The 27,008-nt window shown below is 39.8% G+C and overlaps 1 protein-coding gene and 1 non-coding gene across 4 annotated transcripts in view; one reads left to right on the top strand and one right to left on the bottom strand.

Annotated features, from left to right (window-relative positions):
* Positions 1 to 27,008, bottom strand: part of ADGRG2 (adhesion G protein-coupled receptor G2) — a 125,265-nt gene that overhangs the window by 36,048 nt on the left and 62,209 nt on the right. For all 3 annotated transcript variants that reach the window (XM_057717777.1, XM_057717775.1, XM_057717776.1), the window contains 5 exons: positions 9,644 to 9,679; positions 5,553 to 5,591; positions 5,425 to 5,448; positions 3,924 to 3,962; positions 1,815 to 1,856 (listed from right to left, as the gene is read on the bottom strand). In XM_057717777.1, the coding sequence (XP_057573760.1) occupies positions 1,815 to 1,856; positions 3,924 to 3,962; positions 5,425 to 5,448; positions 5,553 to 5,591; positions 9,644 to 9,679 (180 nt within the window). The remainder of the gene's footprint in view (positions 1 to 1,814; positions 1,857 to 3,923; positions 3,963 to 5,424; positions 5,449 to 5,552; positions 5,592 to 9,643; positions 9,680 to 27,008) is intronic.
* On the top strand, positions 9,205 to 9,311 carry LOC130842815 (U6 spliceosomal RNA). Its single transcript, XR_009050588.1, has one exon. It is a non-coding gene; the product is annotated as a U6 spliceosomal RNA (small nuclear RNA).

Raw genomic sequence — 27,008 nt, 5'->3', positions numbered from 1 at the left:
TCTAATGTTGGTCTTAGCTCCTTATGCAAATGTATATATGAAATAACATCAATGTCATGATGTCATTTCACATGGGCAAAAACTACAAAACTCAAAAAATACTTGCTGAGCACCTACCACATTCTATAGGCTTTGGGAGGTTCCAGATATGGACTCTGCCCTCAACAAGCTTACAATCTAGTGGGTGATACTGGTCAGTAAATAAAATGTTATAGTGAGGGCAAACTGGAGTGATGGCCAGTACAACAGATGACACAGGCATACAAAGGAGACAGAGATGAATGGGAGATGAAATAAGCCATGTTAGAACAAAAAACTTCACACATATTAACCTCAGAAATACTTTCTCCTTTGATGAAAGGAGAGGTACATCTCTGATTTGAAAAGAGCTCAAGATTTACTCCGCTGAGAATCCTTCCTTCATTAATTTCATCCTTTTGGCAAAGTATAAGAAATCTACAATAAACATGAGGGGCAAATGCTGATAATGTATTAGCAGACTGCCAAGGGGAAAAGGTTGTTATACTAAGAAATATTTTGATGTCCTTCTTAGGTGTGGTTTGGTGAGAATTACGTATGCAATGCCTGATTGCTATTTTATTTCTACTGTACTTAATTCTTTCCTAAGAGAACTTGTTTGGACACAAACAAAAATTATAATTTAAGTTAGTGCATGTGATGTGGTTTGTGCCAGAATGATTTAGTTGACGTTTGGTGTGTAGGCATCATGTTTCAGCTAAGAGTTTTGAAAGTTTTGAATCTATGAGCAAACTGAACTTAGGTGCCAAAAGTTACCTGACATGTAGATTTCTAGATTGTTCCGCAGCAATGTTACCCACACCAAAAGAGAAAGATTTCATTTTAAATATACTTGCTTCTGGATATAACTCACTGGAAACATACACTATACACATACTATAGAATATACAGATGGTGGGTAGTAATGCTTTACATGTTCTTGGTCAACCATTGGTCTATTGCTTACTAAGCTTTTCATCTCTCATCTTTCTCTAAATTTTAGTGGCACCTTTGTTTCCAGTGATGTGTGTCTTTTGCTACTCATTCATACTGAGAATTTTTCTTCCTATTGCTACGGCTCTTATCCATAACTTCCCCAAGTACATGGCCACAGGTCAGCCTTTAAATCATGACTGAGAAAACTTTGGCTGTATGGGCCAACCCAATGTTAATATTTTAGGCTTTGTGTGCCATACAGTCTCTGTTGCAGCTACTCTACTATTCATTGTGGTGGGAAAGTAGCCATAGACAATGTGTAAACAAATGGGCATGGCAGTGTTCCAATAAAACTTTATTTATAAGAACAGGTGGTGGGCCATAGTTTGCCAACCCCTGCTTTAAATCAACTGGAAGCCTTTGTTAAGCAAATCACGTATCCTTAATCTTATGTACTTAAAAGTACATCCCTTTTTTGATTTAAAAAGAGTTTGAGGTTCATTCCTCTAAGAATCTTTCCTTCATAAGTTGCATCTCACTGATAATCATGTCGGAAACACTTGTGTAATCATTGCCTTTATCCACACACATGTTCCTGTTAGTTATCTGTTTGTTTGCCTTGTCTCTCCCCATAGACTAGAAAATTCTAGAGGGTGGGCATTGTGTCTGATCATCATAATATAACCCCAAACATTTAGTACAATTTAAGGTACCCAGTACATAAACGCCTAATTCATTAAGAACAGATTTCATTTCTAAAAGACAGGAAAAAAGAGAAAGAAAACATAAACACCAGCCACTTGTTTAATTTTACTTTAGTTATAAAAAAAGAAAGTCTTGATATTGATAATAAGTCATACCTGATGCATTGAAGGTTTTTACTATAGTGATTTTAGTTTTTTCTGCAAAGAAGCAATTTAAATATTAGAGCAGAATTGTTACTTATTTTTTAAAAATAATTTGCCATGAGTATCATTTTAGTGAACTGCTAAGAAAATCATACTGTTGACACCTTTAAGACACTATTGGTCATCTCGGCAGTACAATGAATGAGAATTACATACTCAAATCATATAGCATTGGCAGAGGGTGGGTCTGGATTTGGATTCCTATGTTTACCCAGTTAGATCACACCTATTACCCCACTGCTTGCATAATTCTACAGCAGTTTCCATGCGCTGCTACTAGACAAATTAATGTGGACTTACACGTTAGATATGCAGAAGTAAGTCACTGTCAGGACCTTCAGGTTGTAAAGAGCGGGTAATTCAGAGTAAAAATGAATGGAAACAGTAAACACAGGGTCTAAAATATTGCTACTATACCCTAATATCAAGAAAGTGTCCTGCTATCTTCTTTAGGAGTTAATAATAATAATATTATTGATAGATAAACTTATTCTCAGAGAGGCTGAGAATACCCAACTACGGTCATACAACAAGCTCACAGCAGAAGCAGGAAAGAATTGTTCAAAGTCAATGACTCGCAGGCAAATATTAACACACTCTGAAGAAACAAACCTTAGAAATATCTTCCCGACACACTTTGGGAACAGAGCCCGTGGCTTATTTCCCAGATAATAGAGAACCAGGCCCAGAAATCCTTACTGTAAGGATGGCCAATTAGAAGAGACTGTGTTCAGGGCACAGACTTGTAAAGAAGGTCTGTCTCCTAGGGTGAGTGGCAAGTTCTGAAGGAAACACAAAGCTCAGATCTCGGAGAAGCACTTAAGAATGATGAAGTTATACTGACAGTTTCAGAAATCTCACGTCTGTATTTGTTATTGACAAGTTTCTGTTTCAATGTATGAAAGACCCATGGGCAATGACGGGTGGTAATTATAAACGCTGACAGCCTTTTGCATTATTATTAAGAATCCTTTTAATATATTATTTTGTTTGCCCTGATACTTTTTTTTCCAGAGCAAGCAAAACACAACTGTGAAATGAACTTCTGATTCTGGAAAAAAAAAATGCTTTGGGGATAAAATGTTCAACCTCACAAATAAGGAAAAATGCAAAATAGAACCTAAAGAATTGAGAGGAAGATCTAATAGTATATGACATAGTCTCAACTCTGGGCAAAGGTATGGTTGCCCAGACATTCTCATCCACTGCTGGCAGGGATGTTGCTGGGTGCAACTTTTCTAGAAGGTAACTGGGTAAAATATTCACAATGCTGACCCAAATAAGTCCAATCCTTGAAGTGCATTCTACAGAAATTAGGGAGGAATGCAAAGATGTTGGCACAAGGATGTTCATTACAACAATTTTTATTTAAAAAGTAGAAACGGGGACTTCCCTGGAGGTCCAGTGGTTAAGACTCTGTGCTCCCACTGCAGGAGGCACAAGTTCAATCCCTGGTCAGGGAACTAAGATCCTGCATGCCGCAGAGTATGGCCAAAAAAAAAAAAAGTAGAAACAAATTTAATGTTCACATCTGGTACACGATGGAATATTATCAAGTCATTAATAGCAAGGGATGCTGGAATATACTTATAATTTAATACAAAGTCAAAAGGACAAGATATAAAAATGTATGTAAACTACGACTGTTTTGTTATATATATATATATACATAGTGTATATATGATACTGAATGGAAATATACCAAATTATTAACAGTAATAGTCTTAGGACAATAACATTAAAGATGACTGCTATTTTCTTCTTTGCATTTTTCTATATTCCCCATTTTTATGAGCTAAGATGTATTACTACTATAATTTAAAAAATTACAAATGTTATTTTAAATGGAGTGCTATAGCCATAAGAGTTTGGAAGTTCAGGAGTGTGGTAACACCAGAATTATAGTTCAATATCAAAGCAAAATGATTAATAAATCAACAGTTGGAAGTCATAGGACGTGGGCAAGGAGATAACTTTTACTAACCCAGAGGACCACACAAGCGAGAAACACAAGAAGCCACAGAAGACAAGTTATTATATTTGGAAATAACTTGACATTACCTGTTTTGTTCAAAGTAGATAATACACTCGAAGTAGCATCTGGAATAAAATAAAAATTACCACCACTACTGGAATAATTAACAAATACGTGCATCTTCCAAGGTTCCTTAAACATTTCACTTTTCCTCAAATCCTGGAGGAGTTAGAGAGTGTTGCAAAAACCAACTGGCAATACCAAATGTATTTGCTGTCCACCCTCTTACCACACTATCCATTCTCCAACCCCCACAGACAATGCCTGAGCAAATATTCATTCATTTAAAAATGTGTTTCCTGAACATGTTATGTGTCTAAAACATAGCAACACTCCTATAATCATTAGATTTCAATAAACCCATTTATGTTGTTTAATATTTTGTCCCCTATTTTTCTCTATTATAATGAAAGTCTCTAAGGGATATGACATTTTCACAGTTAGTACTAACTTTAATATTATACATGGCCCTGTAGATGCTTAATGCATTTGTACTTAATGGTATACTCTTATAAAGCAATCTTTAAGAAATTCTACTTTAGATTTGGAGTTCTAGAACATGATATTCAACTAACTTTTAAGGAAATCTCATTTTGATCTTGTTTCACTTAAAATCCAATTTAAAATCTACCCTGTTGATATTTCTTTAAATGAAAATCCTTCTAGAATTTATTATTCTGGATGAAACTTTAAGGGGGAGGGGGGAAGGCATGTATTACATTATCACATTTTTTAAAAAGAAAATCCACACAAATGGGATCCAAAAACTACTGCCAAAGTGATTTTGAAGATGTTCTTTCACTGTAAAAAGTAATTGCACATAAAAATGATAATGTCTGGCTCTTCCCACTGGACCAAATGTGCATTTAAACCAGTTTCAATCAGCAGGAGTTGCATCTATGATTGTTTAGCTCCTTAATCACCAACCACATGGTGAGATTTCATCTTAACTAAGAGATTGTGAAAAGTGTTAGGTTTTCACTACAATAAGATGGAAGGCTGTCTACCCACAGAGAAAGGGAACAGAATGTGCTGCCCTGCCCACCTCCCTCGAATATAGCCTAATTCTTTGCCCTTTCCCCTAGCATGAAGCCAGATTTTTTTTTTCATTTCATACTATTTAAAAATTGATAAAATCATCTTTTAAAAGGCTGTCTTTGAACACTCTGTGCCTCTGAATCCATGCTGAATCACATTAAAGTCACTGGATGTGCTTTTCCCATTTAAACAATCTGTCCTGTAAAGTGTGTTGGCATCATGTTGGAGAGCAAGTAGGGCTCTCAAAATGTGATCAATCTTTCTTTCCTTTCATAGCACAGAGTGGTGGACGGCTCTCCTCGCTCCACAGCAAGAAGAATTTTATCATTTAACCAGAAAGTTTAGGTTGCTCTCCAGGGTCAATGGTCTGGGGGATTTTTGTGTTTGTTTTTGTTTGTTATTTGAATAAGGAAACCTTCAAGACCATTCATTATGCTTATATTCATATTAAGGGTTATCAATTTTCACTTGCTTCAGAAAAATTCTTACCATTTAGGCTTGTAGTTTCAACCTCTTTTGTCCCGAGAAAAAAAGACAAGACAGATATAATTAAATCAAAAACTTAACAAATTGGGGAAATCTATGTTTAAATTTTTTCAAAATCTTGCCTGGAGTACCATTGGAGTAGGGGACAAAACCAACAAGAGATGATTCAGCTGCAGGAGAAAAAAAAATTCCAATTAACACTTTGAAACAATTAATTATTGACTTTTAAGGAGTTAGAACTTTTGAGATATAATTATGAAAAGTAGAAAATGTGCTATCAGACCAATATGTAGTTAAATCTCCAAGTCTCATAATCACTCAGTTAGTACACATTTAATCAGAAAATCATAGAGAAAGAACCCAAGAGATGAAATGAGTATAATTGTTTCATTTTACACATAAAGAACATGAGACTCATGACCACAAAGCCTGCTCTGACCTATGGAATATTATGGAAATAAGTTTAGGAACCACAACAAAACAGAGACATACTACTTTCAAAATTTTTCAGCTAGAGAGTTCTAGAAAACATTTTATAGTTTAATAATTTCTCAAACTACAATTATGAAACATATTGGCACATAGGTTCCACTCTGTCTGTAATGACACCTGGTAACTTTTCTCATAATGAATTTAAGATTTAAAAAAACGACACTGCTATCACTCAATACTGTATTACCTAACACAACTTCCTGGTAAGTTATTTTAAAATATGGCTGCTATTAAGACAATCAATCAGGTTGTAAATTTCCGGTGGAATAACTCCACTTACGCTGAGGTCAGTCTGCTACACACACTTTGCATGTTTAAATATTAAAAAGATCCAATAGCTTGACCTCTCCGTATACACAGGACAAGGAAACATTTTACAACTAAAACGAGCTCTGCAGTAGGGAGCCTGATATTCAGCTGGTAAGGACAACATTTGGGTGTGTCGAGGCGCTTGGCTGGCCTGTCTCACTCATGCATTGGCTGAAACATACACACCCTGTCTGTCCTACATTACTGCTTCCAAATTTTGTCATTTACTACATTTTTTTAAATTACCAAGTGTATTTCTTGAGAAGTAAGACAGTTCCTGAGCAATAAGATTCAAAGTGTGGATATGGAATCCTTTGCTCTTGGGGCACAACAATATAATTGGCCAAAGCTGGATTTTAATGAATGACTATTCATTTTTCTGAATAGTGATGAATGGTGACACCACCCAAAGAGGCCTGCAGGCCTGCAGGTCCATCCCTGGATGTGCGCTGACTTTCCCCTTGGGGCCCGGGGCTGTGCTGGGCATCAGTGCGTGCCTCCAAACCCCCAACCTCATTCCATGCAAACAGGGTTTTGCAAAGATACCACCATGATTAAGTCTAAGAAGGCTACCGTAGTAGAAGAAAAACACATTGGTTCATTTTATCCTAGAAGTTTAACAATGAGGGGGCAAACTGACTTAGCAAAAAGAGCTTGGGCTTTGAAGACTTGCAGTCCTGGGTTTGAATCTCTGTGCCATTACTTAATAACTTAATGATCGTTGTTATTTACTGAGGGTTTACTCTGTGCCAGGCACGTGTGTTATCTCATTTCATCTTGACAACTTCTCTATGAAGTGAGTACTGTTATTCTCCCCAATTTACAGATGAAGAAACTGGGCACAGAAGGGTGAAGGAATTTGTCCAAAGCCATACAGCTAGCAATGGAGGTGGGAGGGTGGCGGCCAAATTCAAACCCAAGTAGTGAGGCTCCAGAGAATGTGTGAACGTGAGCAAGTTTCATCCTCTCTGACCCTCAGTTTCCTCATCTATAACATGAATATAATGGTCCCTATACTGCAGGACGGGAAGTAGAATGAGATATCTGAAGACTCCCAGACATGCAGTATGTGCATGAGGAGTAATAGTGATTATTACTAAGTTTATTTAAGTGAATTAATTAATAACAGTAGAAGCTCATTTTTACGCAACTAAGGACAATGTGAGTTGGCTCACTCCTTACCATAAAAGAATGTTCTGGGGCTTCCTAGGTGGCGCAGTGGTTAAGAATCCGCCTGCCAATGCAGGGGACACGGTTTCAATCCCTGCTCCAGGAAGATCCCACATGCCGCAGAGCAACTAAGCCCGTGCGCCACAACTATTGAGCCTGTGCTTTAGAGCCCATGAGCCACAACTATTGAGCCCATGTGCTGCAACTACTGAAGCCCATGCGCCTAGAGCCCGTGCTCCACAACAAGAGAAGCCGTGCCAATGAGGAGCCTGCGCACCACAACGAAGAGTAGCCCCCACTCATCGCAACTAAAGAAAGCCCGTGCACAGCAAAAAAAAAAAAAGACCCAACACAGCCAATGAAATAAATAAAAATAAATAAATAAGTAAATTGGTAAAAAAAAAAAAAATGTTCTGTATTATATGGTATATATACAAGGGTGATTCAAAAATTATCCACACTCTGGTTTTATTAAAATTTCTGTTGGCCACACTGTCTTATCAGCGCTTTCCGTTCAAAGCAACTGTCTCCCCAGTCACTGCTGTGCGGGTGTGAACATGTTGCATCAGTTCATTTGAAACTGTGGTGCGAGCAAAAATGGATGCCCCACTTGTGATTTGCACAAAAGAAGAGCAGTGTGCAGTGATTCGCTTTTTGTGGTCTGAGGGTGTACCTGGTGCCGTTATTTATCGAAGACTTTGTGTGCAGTATGGAGAAAGTGTTTTGTCGCAAAGAAGTGTGTATGAATGGATAGAGAAGTAAGTTCAAGGAAGGTCGCACAAGTGTTAGCCATCAAGAAGGAGCCGGATTCAGTTCTGATGAAGAAGTGAAGACAGTGGTGCATTTGTGGCTCGCAGCTCAGCCAAAAATATTTTTTAATGAGGGAATACGAAAGCTTGTTGACAGATGGAGAGAGTGTATTGAAAAGCAAGGAGATTGTGTTGAAAAATGTTGTATTTGTCTTTTCTAAAAGTTAATTAAAATAAATTCTACAGCCAGAGTGTGGATAATTTTTGACTCATCCTCATATATTACAGAAAGAAATACAGAAGTAGGAGTCAGAGAAGCCACGTGCTGCCTCTGTGATGTGGGGCAAGAAGCTGTGTGAACTTAGATAAGTTTTACTCAGCTGCTCCAGACTTCACCATGTTATTAACTAAGGGATGGGGCAGGAGCACTTTATCCCTGAGGTCCTGCAGTCTCCAAGGCAGGTTCTGCTCCTGGTTCCTGCCAAGATGGGTCCTAATTATACATTTCTCTTTAATTGATTTGCCTTTCCATTCTCATGAGTGCTAAGCCTTTAGAAGCCTTCTGAAAAACATTCATTCAATGGGGTGCTGAGGAAGTATATTTAAGAAAACATCTCGGACTTCCTAGGTGGCGCAGTGGTTAAGAATCCGCCTGCCAATTCAGGGGACACCGGTTCAATCCCTGCTCTGGGAAGATCCCACATGCCACGGAGCAACTAAGCTCAAGCACCACAGCTACTGAGCCTGTGCTCTATGGCTGAGAGCCACAACTATTGAGCCCGTGTGCTGCAACTACTGAAGCCCAGGCGCCTAGAGCCCGTGCTCTACAACGAGAAGCCAGTGCAATAAGAAGCCCACGCACCGCAACAGAGTAGCCCCCGCTCTCTGCAACTAGAGAAAGCCCGTGTGCAGCAACAAAGACCCAATTCAGCCAATAAATAAATAAATAAATTTATTAAAAAAAAAAATATCTCAACCCTCAAATATAGGAACATTTGGCATGTTTATGTTCTTGATACTCTTCAGGAGACTTATGAACTAGAATACTAAAAATAACATTGAAGTGCTCGCTTCGGCAGCACATATACTAAAGTTGGAACGATACAGAGAAGATTAGCATGGCCCCTGCGCAAGGATGACATGCAAATTCGTGAAGCATTCCATATTTTTGCAGCCTCCACAACTGTGACAAAAAAAATATTAAAAGTGTTTGTAAGCCAAAAAAAATAAAAAAAATAACAAAAAAAAATAACATTGAAGAACTTAAGCAGTTACCATGCTGAAAACCCACAACTTGGTCCCTAGCTTTGTTTAGCAACGGGGCGGGGGGGGGGGGGGGGTAGATACTCCTCTCCTGCTGTCTGTGTTTGCTATTGATTTTTTTGGTGTAGGTTTAATGACAGAATTTAATTAAAAACAATTTTACTGTATCTGACATTGCATTGAGAACTTTTAGAATATTTTCCTGAAATTCCTCCAAAGTCATGAAATAACAATCTTACCAGATGGTGATAACAAACTGGAATTATCAGCATGCACTGTTGAGGAAAAAGGTGATTTAAAATTAGTTTAGTTTGTAGATTAAATAACAAGGACCTACTGTACAACGAAGGGAACTATATTCAACATCTTGTAATAACCTGTAATAGAAAAGAATCTGAAAAGGAATATATATATATATATACCTGAATCACTTTGATGTACACCTGAAACTAAAACAACATTGACTGTAAATCAACTATACTTTGATAAAAAAAATTTTTAAATAAGTAAAATTAGTTTAGTTTGCGCATGAATATGTAGGAGATTAATATCTTTAATGGGAGTGAATGTAAAATGAGTTGCAAATAGCTACCAAAAGAGGGCAGTATGTTAATTGACTATTATTTTCAATAACCTAACCAGTTCTTTCAATTCTCCACAAAGATGTATCTCTGGTGAAGCAATTCTTCCAATTTAACTGTTGACAGTACTCTATACATTTTGTTACATAATGGTTTAGTACATTTTAAACTAAAAATGATGGCTAAGAGCTTCGGTTGTTGGCTAATGTTCATTAGAATGTGTAAAAGTAAATGTATATATCTACATAAATTAAACTTCCCTTAACTATACTTCTTTTTATACCTATTAGCACAGACTTTATACCTTTAATTAAGTCAATCACCTCTGGGTGTATAAACTACAAGAACTGCTGTGGTATTTATATGGGGAGGATGCTTGATTCCTTAAAAGAAAAGTAATTCTATTTTTTTCTCTATGAAAAATAATATACTTATTGGAGAAACTTCAGAAATTACAGATAAACAAAAAGAAGAAAATTAAAACCACCTATAATTTCACCACCGAGAGATAAATGACATTAACATTTTGACATATATTCTTTTCTCTTTCTATGTATTGGTGTATATCTACATATGTATATAAATATATGAATGTATGTGTATACATACATATTTATATGTACAATAAGAAAGACCATGTCACAAACTATTTGTAACCTGATTTTTCTCATGGCACTATATTCTGAACATTGTTCTATATCATTAAACAATTTTCCCTGATACCATTTTATGATGACTGCATAGCATTTCATTGATTGGATGTATCATTAATTTATATAACAAATTTCCTTTTGATGGACATTTTAGTGTGCACAATTTTTCATGATTACAAACAATGCTGTAAGAAATCCTCTTGGTAAATTTTTGCATACATACTTGGCTATTTCCTTCAGAAATTCCATGAATTTTGATTGCCAAGATGCCCTATAGAAAACAAACCAATTTATACTGCTCTCTGCAATACATTAGAGTGTTACTTTCCCAAACTCTCACCCACATGGGGTATTACCTTATAAATTTTTAAATTGTATTTAATTACAAAGGAATGGTTATCACCATAGTGGTATCTTGAGATACAATTAAAGAGAAAGAATAAGTACATTTAGAAACTAAAATTACACAGTGAAACATACCTGGTAGCTTCCAGGAGCCTATTTTCCTTAAATGGCGGTAGGGTACTGATTATTTTTTGGGATAATTAAAACACAGTTCTGCTTGAAAGCTGGACTGAATGAATGCTCAAGTGGTCAGTGCAGAGTAGTTAGTGTCTAGATGCTTAAGTTAATTGGCATTGCCTCTTCTTAGTCTCTGTTCTTCAATTTATCCCTCATGCTACCTTAATATCCCACCAATCAAAGAGTCTGTTGAGTTAACAGGAGTTTAATTTTGAGAATGCTCCTGCGAGCACTAAGGGGAAATCAATCATTAACAGTTTAGTATGAATTAATTCCAACTGGCTGAAGTCTTCTGATTATGTAGCAAAGACCCACCATACTGGGCCATGTTGAAAATTTCTATGAAGAATCAATATTCAGTATGGGCTACTTGAAAAGACACAGTTCAGGCAGGTGAGGTAGAGTGGAGTGGGAGCATGGCACAGGCAGGGAACAGCATGAAGGCACTGAGGAAGAGTTGAGTACCAAGGGAGAGGGATGGAGAGCGACACTGAAGGGCACCAGGGGCTAATACTGCTTCCTCTTCAAATTTGCCCAGTGGCTGACCAGAGTTACCAATGGTTCCAATCCTCTCCACTGCTAAATCCTTTGACAAGAGCTGTACACCCACAGGGAAAGGGGCTGATTTGAGTTTTACCTCTTTCTTAGACGCTAGAGGAAATGGACAACTCAAGGGTAACAGGAGAGCCAGAGCAGAGAAGGAACTTTCCTGGCTGGCCATCTCTGAGTAGACAGGTTTGATAGGCATGGACTCACAATCAAGAGGTAAAACCTGATCAAAACATAGATCAAGGGCCAGACCAGCCCAGCCTACAGGGCTCCCAGCAGAGATCTACCCTGATGAAGGGAAGGAACCCAGTAAATAAAAGCTAGAGATTTTTAAATTGTTACTGTTCGCTTTTTTTCTTTTGGCATTTTTTTTTTCTTCTAGGGGCCTGATTACTCAGTGACTAACATTTTATTCACTTTTTCTGTCTCTCATTACAATGCTCCACATCACTCCTCCTGGTCCAACACAGAGACGTCCCCATAGGCCTTACATTTTCCTGAGTATCAGCCTCTGTTTCTCTTGGGCTCTCTCCTAACTCACTTCCCATTTGTTAAACCAAAGAGGTGGTCGGCATTTCCAGTGAGTCATATATTTGAGTTCCATGCCACTCTTAGGAGACAAAACATTTCCATTTTTAAAAAGATTCGCAAGCAAAGAAAGGAAAAACATTTAAATTTTTCAGATTTTCCTTTGGAAACTTAAAAGAGCAAATTTTAAAGCATTATTCATTTACTGAAATCTCGATTTGTCCATAAATAAAATTATTGTGATCTGTCTATAAAATTTACTCAATATGACACCCTAGTGATTTTGTTAAAAACAAACTCTGTATATTCCAATTATGATGAGCAGAAGTTTGGCATGCCTAAGCTTCAAATGGAAGCCAAATAGAGGAACTGGCAACTCAAGAAACTGGCCCCCCTCAATGGAGTCTCTTTCCCTACATTGCCTCCTTGGCACATTCTTTCAAAGTTATTGCCACCACCTCCCCAAATCTAATCCCACATGGCCAAGTGTGGTCTGAGCACTGCCATGTGAATGCCTGACTGTCACTGCCTCTGCAACCCCATATATCCAAGAACTTGCCCCGCATCGCCCCACAGCATTTCCATCTCATTCTTGAATTTGATGGACTGCTGGTAACATCAGCCAAACAACGGAAGCTGGAAACTTCAGTGTATTAGTTTCTTGTTGCTGCTGTAACAAATTACAATGGAAACTCTACCTCCCACCCCCAGATCTAGTCATCCATCTTATGCATTCTTCTCACGCTAACAGGGAGCCGTTGCAAGGATGAAAGAGACATGATGTGTGCGATGATAGTAATAGTGAACATTGATCGATGTGCTTCCTGCAAGCCAGGCTCAACACACAAAGAGCTTCATACACGTTTTATTATTTAATTAGCCAACAACTCTATGAGATATGCAGATTCCTTACCATCAGTCCTTTTTAGTGCTTGAGAAACTGAGGCTGGGCAAGGTTTTGTGAACTGTTCCAGGCCTCCCTGGGAATTCACTGTAGAGCTGGGATTTGAACCCAGGCAGTCTGACTTCAGAGCCTACCCTCTGGGCCTCTCTATTCTATCCTGCTTCCAATGACAAACTCAGTAGACCATAAACTAGTATATAAATGTAGGGTATTATTACTAATATTCCCTGATCTCTCTCTCACCTATCCTTTCTTCCCATGCCCACTGCCCCCTTCTAAGCCCAGATCTTGATCGCCTCACACATAAGTGAAATATTAGAACCTGGAAAGGATCTTAAGGTTCTCTGCATCTGACTTATCCCCCAACTCAGTAAGCCACCCACCAAATACACACCATTGGCTCACAATCCCAGTTCAGCTCCCAGACAAGTTCTTATCTTGCCCACACAATGGGACTCACACTGAAGTTTTTGAAAGTTTGCATTACATACCAACATTTAAAAATCAGGAGATTTCATATAAAATTCAAAATTTTTACCCTTCCAAAATCGGAAGTTTTAGATGACTCCTTTCTATTAGCTTTCTGGCCCTCTAAAGCATGCCCTGGCAGGAAGCTGATGGAGATGGCGCTCTCCTCTTTATATCTTAAACAATTCATTGACTACACCATTCACTTGGCATTTGGACATATATCATTGGGCATTGTTATTTAACTTTTCCACTGTATGTCTTGTTTTCCCAACTAAATGCTAAACGGCTTGATACTGTATTATCCTCCAGCAATCCAGTGCAGGGCTTTGTATGTAGATGTTCAAAATATTATTGGATTGACTGATGACATCATTAAGGAGGGTCTATCAGTCAGAAACACATGACAGGTAGTTCAAGAGCAGGCATTTAATGCAAGTATTGCAAGGAGTCAGGTCCCTCTGATACAAAGCACAGCAGGGGAAAGATGGGCAAAAGATCTGAGAGCAATGAGGCAGAGTCCATGAAGGAAAGACTTAATACTTCTTAGTTCAGAATCTGCCCTTTGGAGTCATAGCTATAACTGCCAATCACAGCAGATACCTTGCTTAGCAGATTTTCCAAACATATACTAAAATGGCCATTCAAACACACAGCAGAACCACTGCCTACAGCAATGATCTCAATGCTATACTCTTTATTGACCTTTCCTCTGTTCCTAATGCCCTCTCCCTGCTCCCTCACTCCTGATTCCTGGGATCACCTCCCAAATAATCTGCACCCAAGTCATACAAGGTCATGTCTGAGGTTTCTGAGGTTTTCATTTTTCTTCTGCTGTTTGATATATGGGAGATGTAAGACTTAAAATGTCAGACGGTTGTCTTTAAACTGGTGACTGTGGTGATACTAGCGAGTATTTACTCCTAGCACATTCTCCCCCAAGTTGGATGCAAAGATAAAGGCTTAATCTCCTATGAGTGGATCTAAAAAGAATACAACTAGCCCCCCTTCCATGAATATTTTAGACCCAACTAAAATTTGTAATCTGGTGACAGTCCTTTTCTGGATTGAATTACTGTTCCAAAGAGAGATGATTCAAAACAAGGCACCACGCCTAAGCACTCTTATATGGGAACCCCAAACAAAACAACATTATTATTATATTGGCTCTCCAGGGCTTGGGACAACAGACACTTTTCCAAGAACTGTATTTTTCAGATTTTACTACATGACCAACAAAATGAATGAAAACGTTTCTACTTTGGCACAGCCGAAATGTGTTTACCTGAGCTGTGACCATCTCACGTCACAGTGCTCAATAAATACTCTGACATAACATTTTTATTAAACAATTAATAATGACATCACTAAAGAAAACTTCAGCTCCTAGCTGATGAAATTTCCCAAAGTGCAAACAATTGGCAGTTCTAGGGGGGCCTTGCCCCAAATGGGAAGAGTGTGAAACGTGTTCTTGATCCCCCAGCCCCCAGGTCTTGCTCCTCTCCCATCCTCACATGGTACCACTCACCCGCCCTCTTGCCCCTTAACCCTTCCAGAACTGGTATGGCCTCTCTCAGAGGTAAATAGATAGTCCCTCCCCTGAGGATCTAGGTGATGCATTTTGGAGTGTCCAGAAATTCCCTAGAATAGAATGTAAATTTGTGTGTATTCATATGCACTTTTCTGGGAAGGGTAGAGTCCCAAAAAGGAGTCTATTTTAAATTAATAAGCTTATATATAGCATTTCTGTGACACGCTCTTCATAAATATTAACTCATTTAGTCCTAATAACAACAATACGAGGCAAGTTATCCCCATTTTACAGATGGGGAAACCAAGGCACAGGGAGGTCATATAATGTGTATAGTAAAGGGACAGAGCTAGGATCTGAGCCTAGGCTTTCCAGCCCCACTATACTGGGCTGTGGTCTAAAACAGTGAAGAGCCACTGACCTGCCGTTCAGCGGGAGGGATGTGCACTTTAGGAAGGAGGAGAGCCTTGAAATAAACTGTTTCTGACAGGTGGGGGACATTAGGGCATCATCCCCTCTTCCCAGCACCCTTGCAGTTAGACACACAGACAGTAATCTGGCTGCTGGTCACAGCCAGCGCAGATAATGGAGTATTTGGGTTGTGCTTTCCATTGTAAAATGCTAGCCATGACTTGGGTTCACTCTACTTCTGAAGGCTGGTAGCTTCTGGAGCTTTTTCAGTCTAATATGTAGATGCTGCTTAGTGCTTCAGGGGGCAGGGAGGGAGAGAGGCAGACTGGTCTCTATTGAACACTTACTACACGGGCATTATACCTGTGCTTCTTCATGGAATCTCCCCACATGCCCGTGAAACATGGCCCTCTATCCAGATCTCATCTCCCCCTCCCCTCCCCTCATTCAGCCACTCTGGCGTCCCTGCTGTTCCTCCAACACACCAGGCATAGTCCCACCTCAGGGCCTTTGCACTTACTGTTCCCTCTGCTTGAAATACTTTTCCCACAGAGAACCCCTTGGTTTGCCCTGGTGCCTCTTTCAAATGTTGCTCAAACAGCACCTTCTAAGAGACTGATCCTGACCACTCTATTTAAAATCATAACACTTAATAAATAAATAAATAAATAAAATTTTTAAAAAAATCATAACACTTTACCCGTTTGCTTAATCCTTTCCATCCCCTTATCCACAACACTCCTTGCCATCCAGCCAGTATGTATACATTTAGTATGTATACATTTATATATGCGTGTATTTATGTATGTGTGTACACACACACACACACACACAGCCCTAAGAGGGAGTGTCTCCTAATATTTTGTGCCCTAGACCCCTCACTTGCCTCATCCGAGTCCCAGCCCTGTGTAATATATAAGGTTTTTTTGGCCTCCAAGAACCAATTTTCACTCCTATGGGAAAATGGCCACCATAGAGAATGCATGTCCAGGGCTATCTCTGTTTCCTCCTGAAGAGATCCAGCTTAAGGAAAGCAATGTTTGTCTGGGTGTCCCCTCCTCCCAGATCCCCGCTAGTGTCTCGGGTGATTCTGCTGTTAGTCAGCTGACATGTTCTTTCACTCCAAAGCACCTGTCATTTATGGGTGGTGAGAGTTCCTTGTGGTAGATGTTTAAGCGCAGAAGCACCTAGCAGGGGGAGGGGCACCAGTGGGTAGGGTACAGAAACTTCTCCGGTCCCCCTCAGATCATGCCACTCTTTGCCAGCTCACAGTCAAGCAGTGACCCCCTTAGCCTCTTAGCTTAGGTTCTCCGGGGGCTAATGTAAGGACTCAGCTGAAAAATGGACTCCCCATTCTCCCCAGCCCCTGGCACAGAAAACTTTTTCTTTTCTATAGCTATGAAATAAATGAGGAGGGTGACCTGAAGTGGGATGGCCAGACAGCAAGGTATTGCAGTAGACTAGCCAAGACATGATGAGGGCTTGAACCCGTGCTTGGGAAGCTGGCATGAAAAGAGAGGTTCAACAGACACTTCTAAGGTAAGATGAGAAGATGTGGGGGATGTCAGGGTGAGGGAGAAGCAAAGTAGTTAAACCTATCAAACCCCAACAGTCCATATGACATTGCTCTGAATCCCTCCAGTGTGGCAGGTAGGTTAACAAATAACAAATGTTGGTGAGGATGTAGAGAAAAGGGAACCGTGGTACAGTTGATGGGAATGTATATTGGTTCAGCCACTGTGGGAAACAATAGGGGGGTTTCTCAAAAAGCTAAAAATAGAACTACCATATGACTCAGCAATCCCACTCCTGGGTATATATATCTGAGGGAAACAAAACCACTAATTTGAAAAGATACATGTGCCCCAATGTTCATAGCAACACTATTTACAATTGCCAAGATATGGAAGCTACCTAAGTGTCCACTGAAAGATGAATAAAGATGTTTTATATATATATACTTACATACATATACACAATGGACTACTACTCCAGCCGCCATAAAAAAGAATAAAATTTTGCCACTTGCAGCAACATGGATGGACGTGGAGGGCATTTTGCTAAGTGAAACAAATCAGACAGAGAAAGACAAATACTGTATGGTATCACTTACATGTAGATTCTAAAAAATACAACAAACCAGTGAATATAACAAAAAAGAGCAGACACAGATATAGAGAACAAAGCAGTGGTTACCAGTGGGGAGAGGGAAAAGGGGAGGTACAAGCTATTAGGTATAGAATGGGTTGCAGGGATGTGTTGTGCAGCACGGGGAATACAGCCAGTATTTTGTGACAGCCATAGATGTTGTGTCACCCTTGGGAATTGTGGATCACTATGTTGTGCACCAGTAACTTGTATGGTATTGTGCAGCAACTATACTTCAATAAAATATTCGAAAAGAAAAAAAAAAAAGAATCTAGACTCTGAAACCCAGACAGCCTAGGTCCAAATCTGCCACTTGCTAATTTTGTAATCCACCACGATATAACTTTGGACAACTTAATTAACTCACCTACACTTCAGTTTCCCATCTGGAAAATAGGGATGAAAATAATCCTAATAGGACATACTTCATAGGTACTACACCACCATAATAAAGTGAATATTGCAATAAAATGAGTCATGAATTTTTTGGTTTCCCAGGGTATGTATGTGTTTGTGTGTTTGTTTACTTGTTTGTTTGTTTTCTGGCTGTGCTGCACAGCTTGCAGGATCCTACTTCCCTGACCAGGAATTGAACCCGGGCCCTAGGTATTGAAAGCGCGGAGTCCTAACCACTGGACAACCAGGGAATTCCCCCCAGTGTATAAAAGTTATGTTTACACTGTACTCTAGTCTATTAAGTGTGCAATAGCATTAAGTCTAAAATAATGGACATACCTTAATTAAAAAATACTTTCCTGCTAAAAATGGTAACCACCATCTGAACCTTCAGCGATTGCAGTAGCAACATCAAAGATCACTGATCGCATATCACCATGACAAATATAATAATAATGAAAAAGTTTGAAATATTTTGAGAATTATCAAAATTTTAAACAGAGACACAAACAGCAAATGCTATTGGAAAAATAGCTCCAATAGACTTGCTCGACACAGGGTTGTCACAAAACCTTCAATTTATTAAAAAAAAACCACAGTATCTGTGAAGCACAAGAAAGCAAAGTGCAGTAAAACAACGTACGCCTGTATTACAGGAACAAAATTGAGCTCATTAGCTTTCTAATATGTGTCGCTTTGTAATGTAGCATCATGGCAAGGATGAGCTACAGTTCCCAGAATCCCCTTTTCTATATGTTTCTGGAGAGTGTGAGACACAAGGCAGCTTCTTGTGGGAGATTTGGGCAGAAGTGGAGCAGCAGCCATTTTGCAGCTGGCACATGTTGGCAATTACCAGCTGCCTCACCTCATTAATATGAAGGAGCTGCCAGCCTACACCTGCTCCACCTTGCCCTGGATCTTCCTTAGGCTTCTCTGACTCCTGGGCCAGGTGTGTAGTTAATTTCGTGCTGAAGGGCCCGGCTTCTGAAGGAAAGCCACACTACCAAGGTCACAGCAACAAGTAGGTTTCAGTCTGTTTTGTGGCTACAACTCATGCATAGGGGTTTCTGTTCGTTCTTGCTCTCCCCCATCTTACATCTATCCTCCCTTCCCTACCGTCTGCCCATCATATATGTCAAGTTCTAGCATCAGAGGTGAAGATGACAGCTTTACGGAGACTTTAACCAGCTTACACAGCTATATAAGGTCAAATCCCTGTGATGAATTCCTTAGTGAGTGTGTGTGTGTGTGTGTATGTGTGAGTGTGTGTATGTCCCTAGTGAATCTCCTTCTGTGACTGAACTCTGCCTTATACAGTACAAAAGAGAAAAATTCTGAAGCAGTGAGAACAAATGGCCTATACCTGTACCATTCAATATGGTAGCCACTAGCCACATGTGCCTATTTAAATTTAAAGTTAAGTAAAAGTTAAAATTCAGTTCCTCAGTCACGTTTCAAGTGCTCAACAGCCACATGTGGTTGGTGGCTACTGTATTGGACAGCACAGATATAGAACACTTCCATCATCACAAAAATTTCTATTAGATCGTGCTGGTCTCTAGTGATGACGGTTAGTTTTTACTGAGTTCTTACAATGTGTCAGATGCATTACAGCCGTCTGTTTTACATGGCATTAACTCACTTAATCTTCATATAACTCTATGAGAGAGATACTGCTACTTTACAGATAAGGAAACTGAAGTGCAATGATTAAATACCTTGCTACAGTCAGAGTTAATAAATGGCAGAGGTAAGACTTGACCCCAGGAAGTCCAGAGCCTGTAGTCGTAACCTTACACTATATTGTGGAGGTCCCAGTGGCTTGGGTTGGCACAAAGGGAGTGGGCAGCTCTGGTGGATTCTCCTGACTACAAAATGACTCTCTCCTGGCTGGAAAATGAGCATCTCAGTAGTGCTCAGAAGAGCCTCCCCCAGCTTTCTTAAATTGTATGACCCTGGGTTCACATATGATCTCAAGAAAGAAGGGATGCCTACCCCATCCCACTCCACCTTGCAATGACAGAATGAATGAGATGTACCAACAACCCTGCTTCATTAGTTAAGGCAACTTGCTACAATAAATAAACCCTGAAATCTCAGAGGCTTTTAAAAAAAAAGTTTATTTTCCATGTGTAAAGTCCAAGCAGCAGCCTAGAGTGGAGGGTAGGGTGGGGCAGAGAGAGGGGCATCTGCTCCATGCAGTCATTCAGGGACCCAGGCTAACAGAGGCACTGCCATCTTCAACATGAAGATTCCAAGTTTGCTCTGGAAAGCAACATCCAGCCAGGCAAACAAGTGGGAGATACTTAATGGCTAAGCCCGAAAGTGGCAAATGTCATTTCTGCCCATACCCATTGGCCAGAACTCAGCCACATAGCCAATGGGAAATGTAGTCTCGCCATGTGCTGAGGAAGAAAAATAAAGGTTTGGTGAGCTGCCAGCCAGTCTCTGCCACATCAGATTTAATTTGAGTGCTGTAGAGTAATGATACCCATTAAACTAATGATAGGACAAAATTAATGCTAAAATCACTCTCCCCAGCCATTTTCTCTCCTGTTCTTTGCCCTCATATTCACAAGGTCAAAAGTCAGGGAATCAATATGAATCAAAGGAGGAGGAGTCCTTACCACTCTGGGGCTGAATATGAATCCCCCTTTCTTTGTGACTCACTTCCCAGCTTTGTTCATAGCTAACATTCATATCATGGTTTTTTCATGACCCCCAAGAGTAGGACTCCCATGTGACAAACCACTTCTGTAAACAGTGACATACTTGGAAAAGCCACAAAGAACGGCTGAATGATGGCTATTCTTGCTGCATCCTACTTCATTGAAAAAGTTGTATTTTTGAGTTCCCTCTGTTTTGAAGCCATGTAAACCTTAACATTTTGCTGTAGCACTTCTGGATAGAAGATTCTTAGCAGGCCCTTAGACCTTTATATGTTGGTGGCTCCTGTTCCCCTTCTATTGTCTTTGGCTGGTCATGAGCTTTGAAATCTGATCTGGGATTCCTCACTTTTAACAATGTGTAACTCTTGGCTTAGTAATCTCCATATGAATAAAAGGCCATGTCCATTTATTTCCAATAGATGAATGAGCATGCCTCCTTAACCAACTTTAAATGTGATTAAGAGACTAGGCTCTTGAGGGACTTCCCTGGTGGCGCTGTGGTTAGGAATCCATCTGCCAATTCAGGGGACATGGGTTTGATCCCTGGACTGGGAAGATCCCACATGCCATGGAGCAACTAAGCCCGTGAGCCGCAACTATTGAGCCCACATGCCGCAACTCTGAAGACCATGCGCCTAGAGTCCGTGCTCCGCAACAAGAGAAGCCACTGCAGTGAGGAGCCCGCGCACTACAATGAAGAGTAGCCCTCGCTCACAGCAACTAGAGAATGTCCGCGTGCAGCAACGAAGACCCAACACAGCCAATAAATTAAGTAATAAATTAATTAATTAAAAAAAGAGACTAGACTCTTGAGAGAGAGGTTCAAATCCTAGCTCTGCCTTGAGTAAATTTCTGACATTTCTCTGCTTATATTTCTTCATCTGTAAAATGAGGGTGATTACTTTGAATGAAATTATATGACATTTACAAAGTATTTTTATCACAGTTCCAACAGTAAGTTATAATTATTATTAATTCAGGTTATATGATTCTGTGTCTTCGGATAAAGTTTACCTTCATGTAATAAACTGTTTTTTTTCCTTAATGCAAACAATGTGATATCAGTAATTTGCAGGGGGGCATTTTTAAAAAATCATAGTTTCTTTCCAAGATTTGCATGTATGTGATTTCCATTCTAACTCTAAAACATTCCTATATATTCACTAATGCTTGATTACTGAGAATATCTATTACAACACTGTGTTTGTCTAATTCAAGTTTCCATAGCTTAACATCATAGGAAGACATATCCTAGAAAAACTGGGGGGTTCCATCACTTTGTATTACACATTAGGAAATGGAAGTTCATAGAAACCCATTTCAGAGGAGAAGGAGACTTGAAGATGACCTAGTATAATCATGTAAGTTTAGAAAAGTGACAAAGGTAGTCACTTATACTATATTTCTTTACTTCAAAATGTGTTTATCTACAATAGGGTACATGAGAAAATAGAGTGTAATGTTTGCTTTGTTTGAAATTATATCTTTCCTGGTTTTCTACTGCTGATCACAAAAACAGGATACAGTTACCTTTGTTGTTTTTTCTCAACACAAAAATGGGAGAAAAATTTTGCTTAAATAAATCATTTGAAAGATAGTATCTTTTAGGACTTGGAGTGTTCACTGGAAGAAAAGAATTACAACATAAGCCATAGGTCTGGAAAAGACTAAATACCAAGCTAGTCCAAGCCCCTCAGTCTATAAGGGAGGAAAGAAGCTCAGAACATGAAGGGAGGGACTTCCCTGGTGGCACAGTGGTTAAGAATCCGCCTGCTGGTGCAGGGGACGCAGCTTCAATCACTGGTCAGGGAAGATCCCACATGCCGTGCAGCAACTAAGCCCGTGGCCACAACTACTGAGCCCACGCACCACAGCTACTGAAGCCTGAGCACCTAGAGCCCATGCTCTGCAATAACAGAAGCCACTGCACTGAGAAGCCCACGTACCGCAACCAAGAGTAGCCTCTGCTCGCCGCAACTAGAGAAAGCCCGCACACAGCAACGAAGACCCAAAGCAGCCATAAATAAATAAATGTTTATTTATTTATTTAAAAAAAAAAAAAGAAGAACATGAAGGGATTTGCCCAAAGCTTATTCATTTATTCCAATTTTTGAAGGCCAACCATATACCAGGTGCTGGGGTTATAGCAGGGAATAAAACAAAACCCCTGACCTCAAGCAGAGTTTACATTTTAGTGATATTATGCAACTCACTTGAAAGTTTTAAAATTCTACTTTGAAAAAAATCCTATAACTGATAGTTCTTCATTAGTTCAAACTCATCCCCTCCTGCCTGTACACCAAAATCCAGAATTGGTTAGACTTTACTATGACTCCAAATCAGTAACCAATGTAATAACAAATCATGAACTGGGAGATTGGGACTGACATATATACACTAATATGTACAAAATAGAAAAAAATAAAAATAAATTATCTTGTGAAAAAAAGAAATCATATTTTAAATTAGGAGCAAGGCAAAGAAGGCTATAGCGTTGAAACACAAGACAGCTACGTGTTCAGTCCCTGTTTATTTAATTCATCAGATAATTATGAGCAATTCTTATTTATTCACCAATGCAAGACTACTGCCCATTTGATAGTTTTCGTTTCTCTTGTCCTTAAATTAACAAAATTCTATACTATACTAAATGCTAGAACAACAAGAGAGTAACTTTTACTTTATGCTGTGTGCATTCCTAAAGGGAAAGAAGGGGGACGGGTATAGGTCAAATAGGACACTGATGTTAAAAACAAACACAATTGCCACAGATACCGTTGCAAAAGCATCCTCAGTCTATCTTGATGGTTTTTTACAGCGCTGTGATCTTGTGAACATGAGGCTTCTTGCCAAGATCAATCTGTTTCTTGTTATTTCCTTGAAGTAAAGACGTACCCACATCAAGGTATATTTCAACAGCATGTTCTCTTGCAACATCAACTTACTTCTTAAAAGGTTAAATCAGTGGAACTATTGCTTTTATTCCTCAGATCTCTCTTAATCTTTATCCAGTCCTTTGGAGGTACAAATCCATCCCAGGATAAATGAATATGGCAAAGTTTCAGTCAAAGTCGTGTAAAAAAAAACATTTTCAACTGCTTCAGGGACTAAATACCTGAGGAAGTGGTTAAGGACACAAGTTCTAGAGTGCCACCACTTCCACTTTCCAGCTGTGTGAACTTGGAAGTGACTCAAACTGTCCAAGCCTCAGTTCCCTCATTTAGAAAATGAAGGGTTAACACCTGATTATAGCTATTGTCAGGGTTCAGTAAGGTAACACATGAAGCATTTAAAACAATGTGACACAGTAAACCTTTGTAAAGTTAACTCTTAGATGTGTTAGATGCTTTCAGGGGCAAGTCGCAGACTATTCTATTAAAAGTATCATAAATATTAAAGACATTCAATTAGCCCACTTAACAAGAAGTCCGAAAGTAGACAGTTCTAAGGCTGGTCCTACAGCTCAGTGATGGCAAAAAAGATTCAGGCCCTTTCCAGACTTCTGTTCTTTCATCCTCGGAATACTGTTAGTTCAGGGACTCAACCTTTCAAAAACTCAGGTTATCTCCATTTTCTACTTGCACTCCCTAGCTCCTCTCAGTGTTTTTAAGATGGCTACCACTGTTTCAGGCATCAAATCCAAACACGAAAATGTCTAGGCACAGCACTATCCAATAGAACTTTCTGCAATGATGGAAATATTCTACATCTGCACTGTCCAGTACGGCAACCACTAGCCCCATGTGAACACTGAGCGCTTGAGATGTGACTGTGTGACTGAGGAACTGAATTTTTAATTTCACTGAATTTTAATTAATTTAAATTTAAATAACCACGTGTCTAGTGGCTATCATATTGGACACTGTGAGTCCAGAGGAAGAAGAGACACTGTTTTTCCTCGAGTCTCAAGAGTGGGGAAGTTTTTCCTAGAAGTCCCCCAGCAGATTTTCCCATGTGTCTTTTTGGTCAAAAGTCAGTCACATGCCCACTCCTAAATCAAATATTGGCAAGGAACAGCATTTCCATGGGTGGCTTAGAGTAATCAGGATTTATTAGGTGGCTTAGAATAATCTTGTGGAAAGAGGGGAGCACCCTATGAAGCCAGGTTTAGCCAGCAAGAAAAAAGCAAGGAATGGTTGTAATACAAATGATCGGTAGTAAGTGCCACACCACTTCTGCACTGTCTAGATCAGGAGCCTGTAAACTACAGTCCATGGGCCAAATCCAGCTCATCAGCTCTATTTCTAAATAAAGTTCTACTGGCTCAAAGCCACACCTATTCATTTACATATTGTCTAGGGCCGCTTTTGAGCAATGGACAGAGGTGAGTAGTTGCCACAGGGACCATATGGTTCACAAGGCCAAAATATTTATTATCTTTAAAGAAAAGTTGGCCAACCCCTCACCTAGAGGGACATTCCTCATGGTTAAAGTCACCCTTCTTAAAGATCTTGGCTAAAACGTCCTCATATGGCCAAAAGTAAGCACTTCCTGCAGGCTGGTGTAGAAGAAAGAGTTCTGGAGAGCTGCTTTCAGCACCTTGATACTGTTTCTTGCTGGGTAACCTAGAGAAGTGTCCTTTGCTTTGAGCTTTAGACTTCTCATCAGCAAAGTGGGGATAATACAAACTTCTCCACCCACCTCAGGGGGCCATGGGAAGATGACATGCCAAGGTGCTCTGCAGACCATGAAGATCTACGGAAATGTCCACATGGGTTGCTGCCGCTGTTCTTAATGTTCGGTACTATGTGCGGTTGCCACCAGACCCTACAAATAGACACTGGGACTTTTCCATGGACAGCAAGGCAAGGATAGCACCGGCAACTGGGAGATTTACCAGTCAGCATAAGCCATGTCTGGAGCTTTTATCAATGTGGAAATCAAGAGATTCACTGGCTTCATTGTAACTTTAAGAGCTTTTGAAATCGTGTCAAGTGAAAAAAAAGTAGTTTGGAAAAAATATGACTTTTAACTTGTTTCCGATTTCATATTAGGAACTTCAAATAGGAGAGCAGCCTTAAAATGGGATTGCAGAGATGAGTGGTTCTTAGTTCAAGGCAGACCTCAAGGATCCCCAGTATCCCAGGACAACAAATTAGGAATACAAAGACTGATCTTACTGGGTAATCGAATTCACAATGTCAAAGTGTGAGGGAATCTTAACAGGCAATCAGCTGAGCCCCTTCATCATATGGAGGAAAGGAAACACATTCTTCAAGGGTAATTGGAGCCAACGTATAGCTACCTTACACAAAAGAGGAATAATACATGCTGTATCAGAACTCATTGAGGGACTTCCCTGGTGGCGCGGTAGTTAAGAATCCGCCTGCCAATGCAGGGGACACGGGTTCGATCCCTGGTCCAGGAAGATTCCCACATGCTGCGGAACTAAGCCCGTGTGCCACAACTAGTGAGCCCACAGGCCACAGCTACTGAAGCCCATGCGCCTAGAGCCCGTATTCTGCAACAAGAGAAGCCACTGCAATAAGAAGCCCGTGCACCACAACAAAGAGTTGTAGCCCCTGCTCGCTGCACCTAGAGAAAGCCTGCGGACAGCAATGAAGACCCAACACAGCCAATAAATTAATTAATTAATTAAAAAAAAACTCATTGGGTTCAGATGAGGATAATGTTGGTGATGCAAGCTGAGGGGAGCAGTCCACGTTTTACTGTATCTCTAGGCTTCAGACTAGAGCCACAAATCAAAACCAACCGACCAATTTATTGAGCACTTAACTGTGTGCTAACACTATGGAGGATACAGAGAGGAAAAAGATGTCACCCTTACCCTCAAGGACCTGACCAGTTATTCCTTCATACCTGCAAAGATAAAACCAGGAGGAGAAGCAGAATTCAGGATATGATGATGGCCTTCACTATTCCGAGCAGTGTCTTGACACATCCTAAGTGTTCAGTATGGATTTGTTTTAGAGTTAGTTTAAAATGTATAGACATAATTTAGATGTACAAACAAGAGCGACAATAAACAAATCAAAAAGAAATCCTTGAGCTTCCTTTGATGTCTAGGATGACTCCATCTTGTTTTGGAGCCTCCATTTCAGATGTACAGGAAAGGGATCCTTACACCTGATGATTTAAGGTAGCTCTCTCTTCTGCTCTAAACTGGTCTCTAGTTAACTCAATGTCTCCTGGATAAATGTGCAATCTCTGTTTTCCCTCCTCTTCCTTCTGGTAGCCAAGATGGCTTCCGGGTTAGGAATGGGGTGCCAGCATGCTGCACAGC

This window comes from Hippopotamus amphibius, chromosome X, assembly GCF_030028045.1.
Source record: "Hippopotamus amphibius kiboko isolate mHipAmp2 chromosome X, mHipAmp2.hap2, whole genome shotgun sequence".
Taxonomy (NCBI): Eukaryota; Metazoa; Chordata; class Mammalia; order Artiodactyla; family Hippopotamidae; genus Hippopotamus; species Hippopotamus amphibius.
The sequence above is the reverse complement of the archived record's forward strand: the minus strand, read 5'-3'. Positions and strand labels throughout refer to the sequence as shown.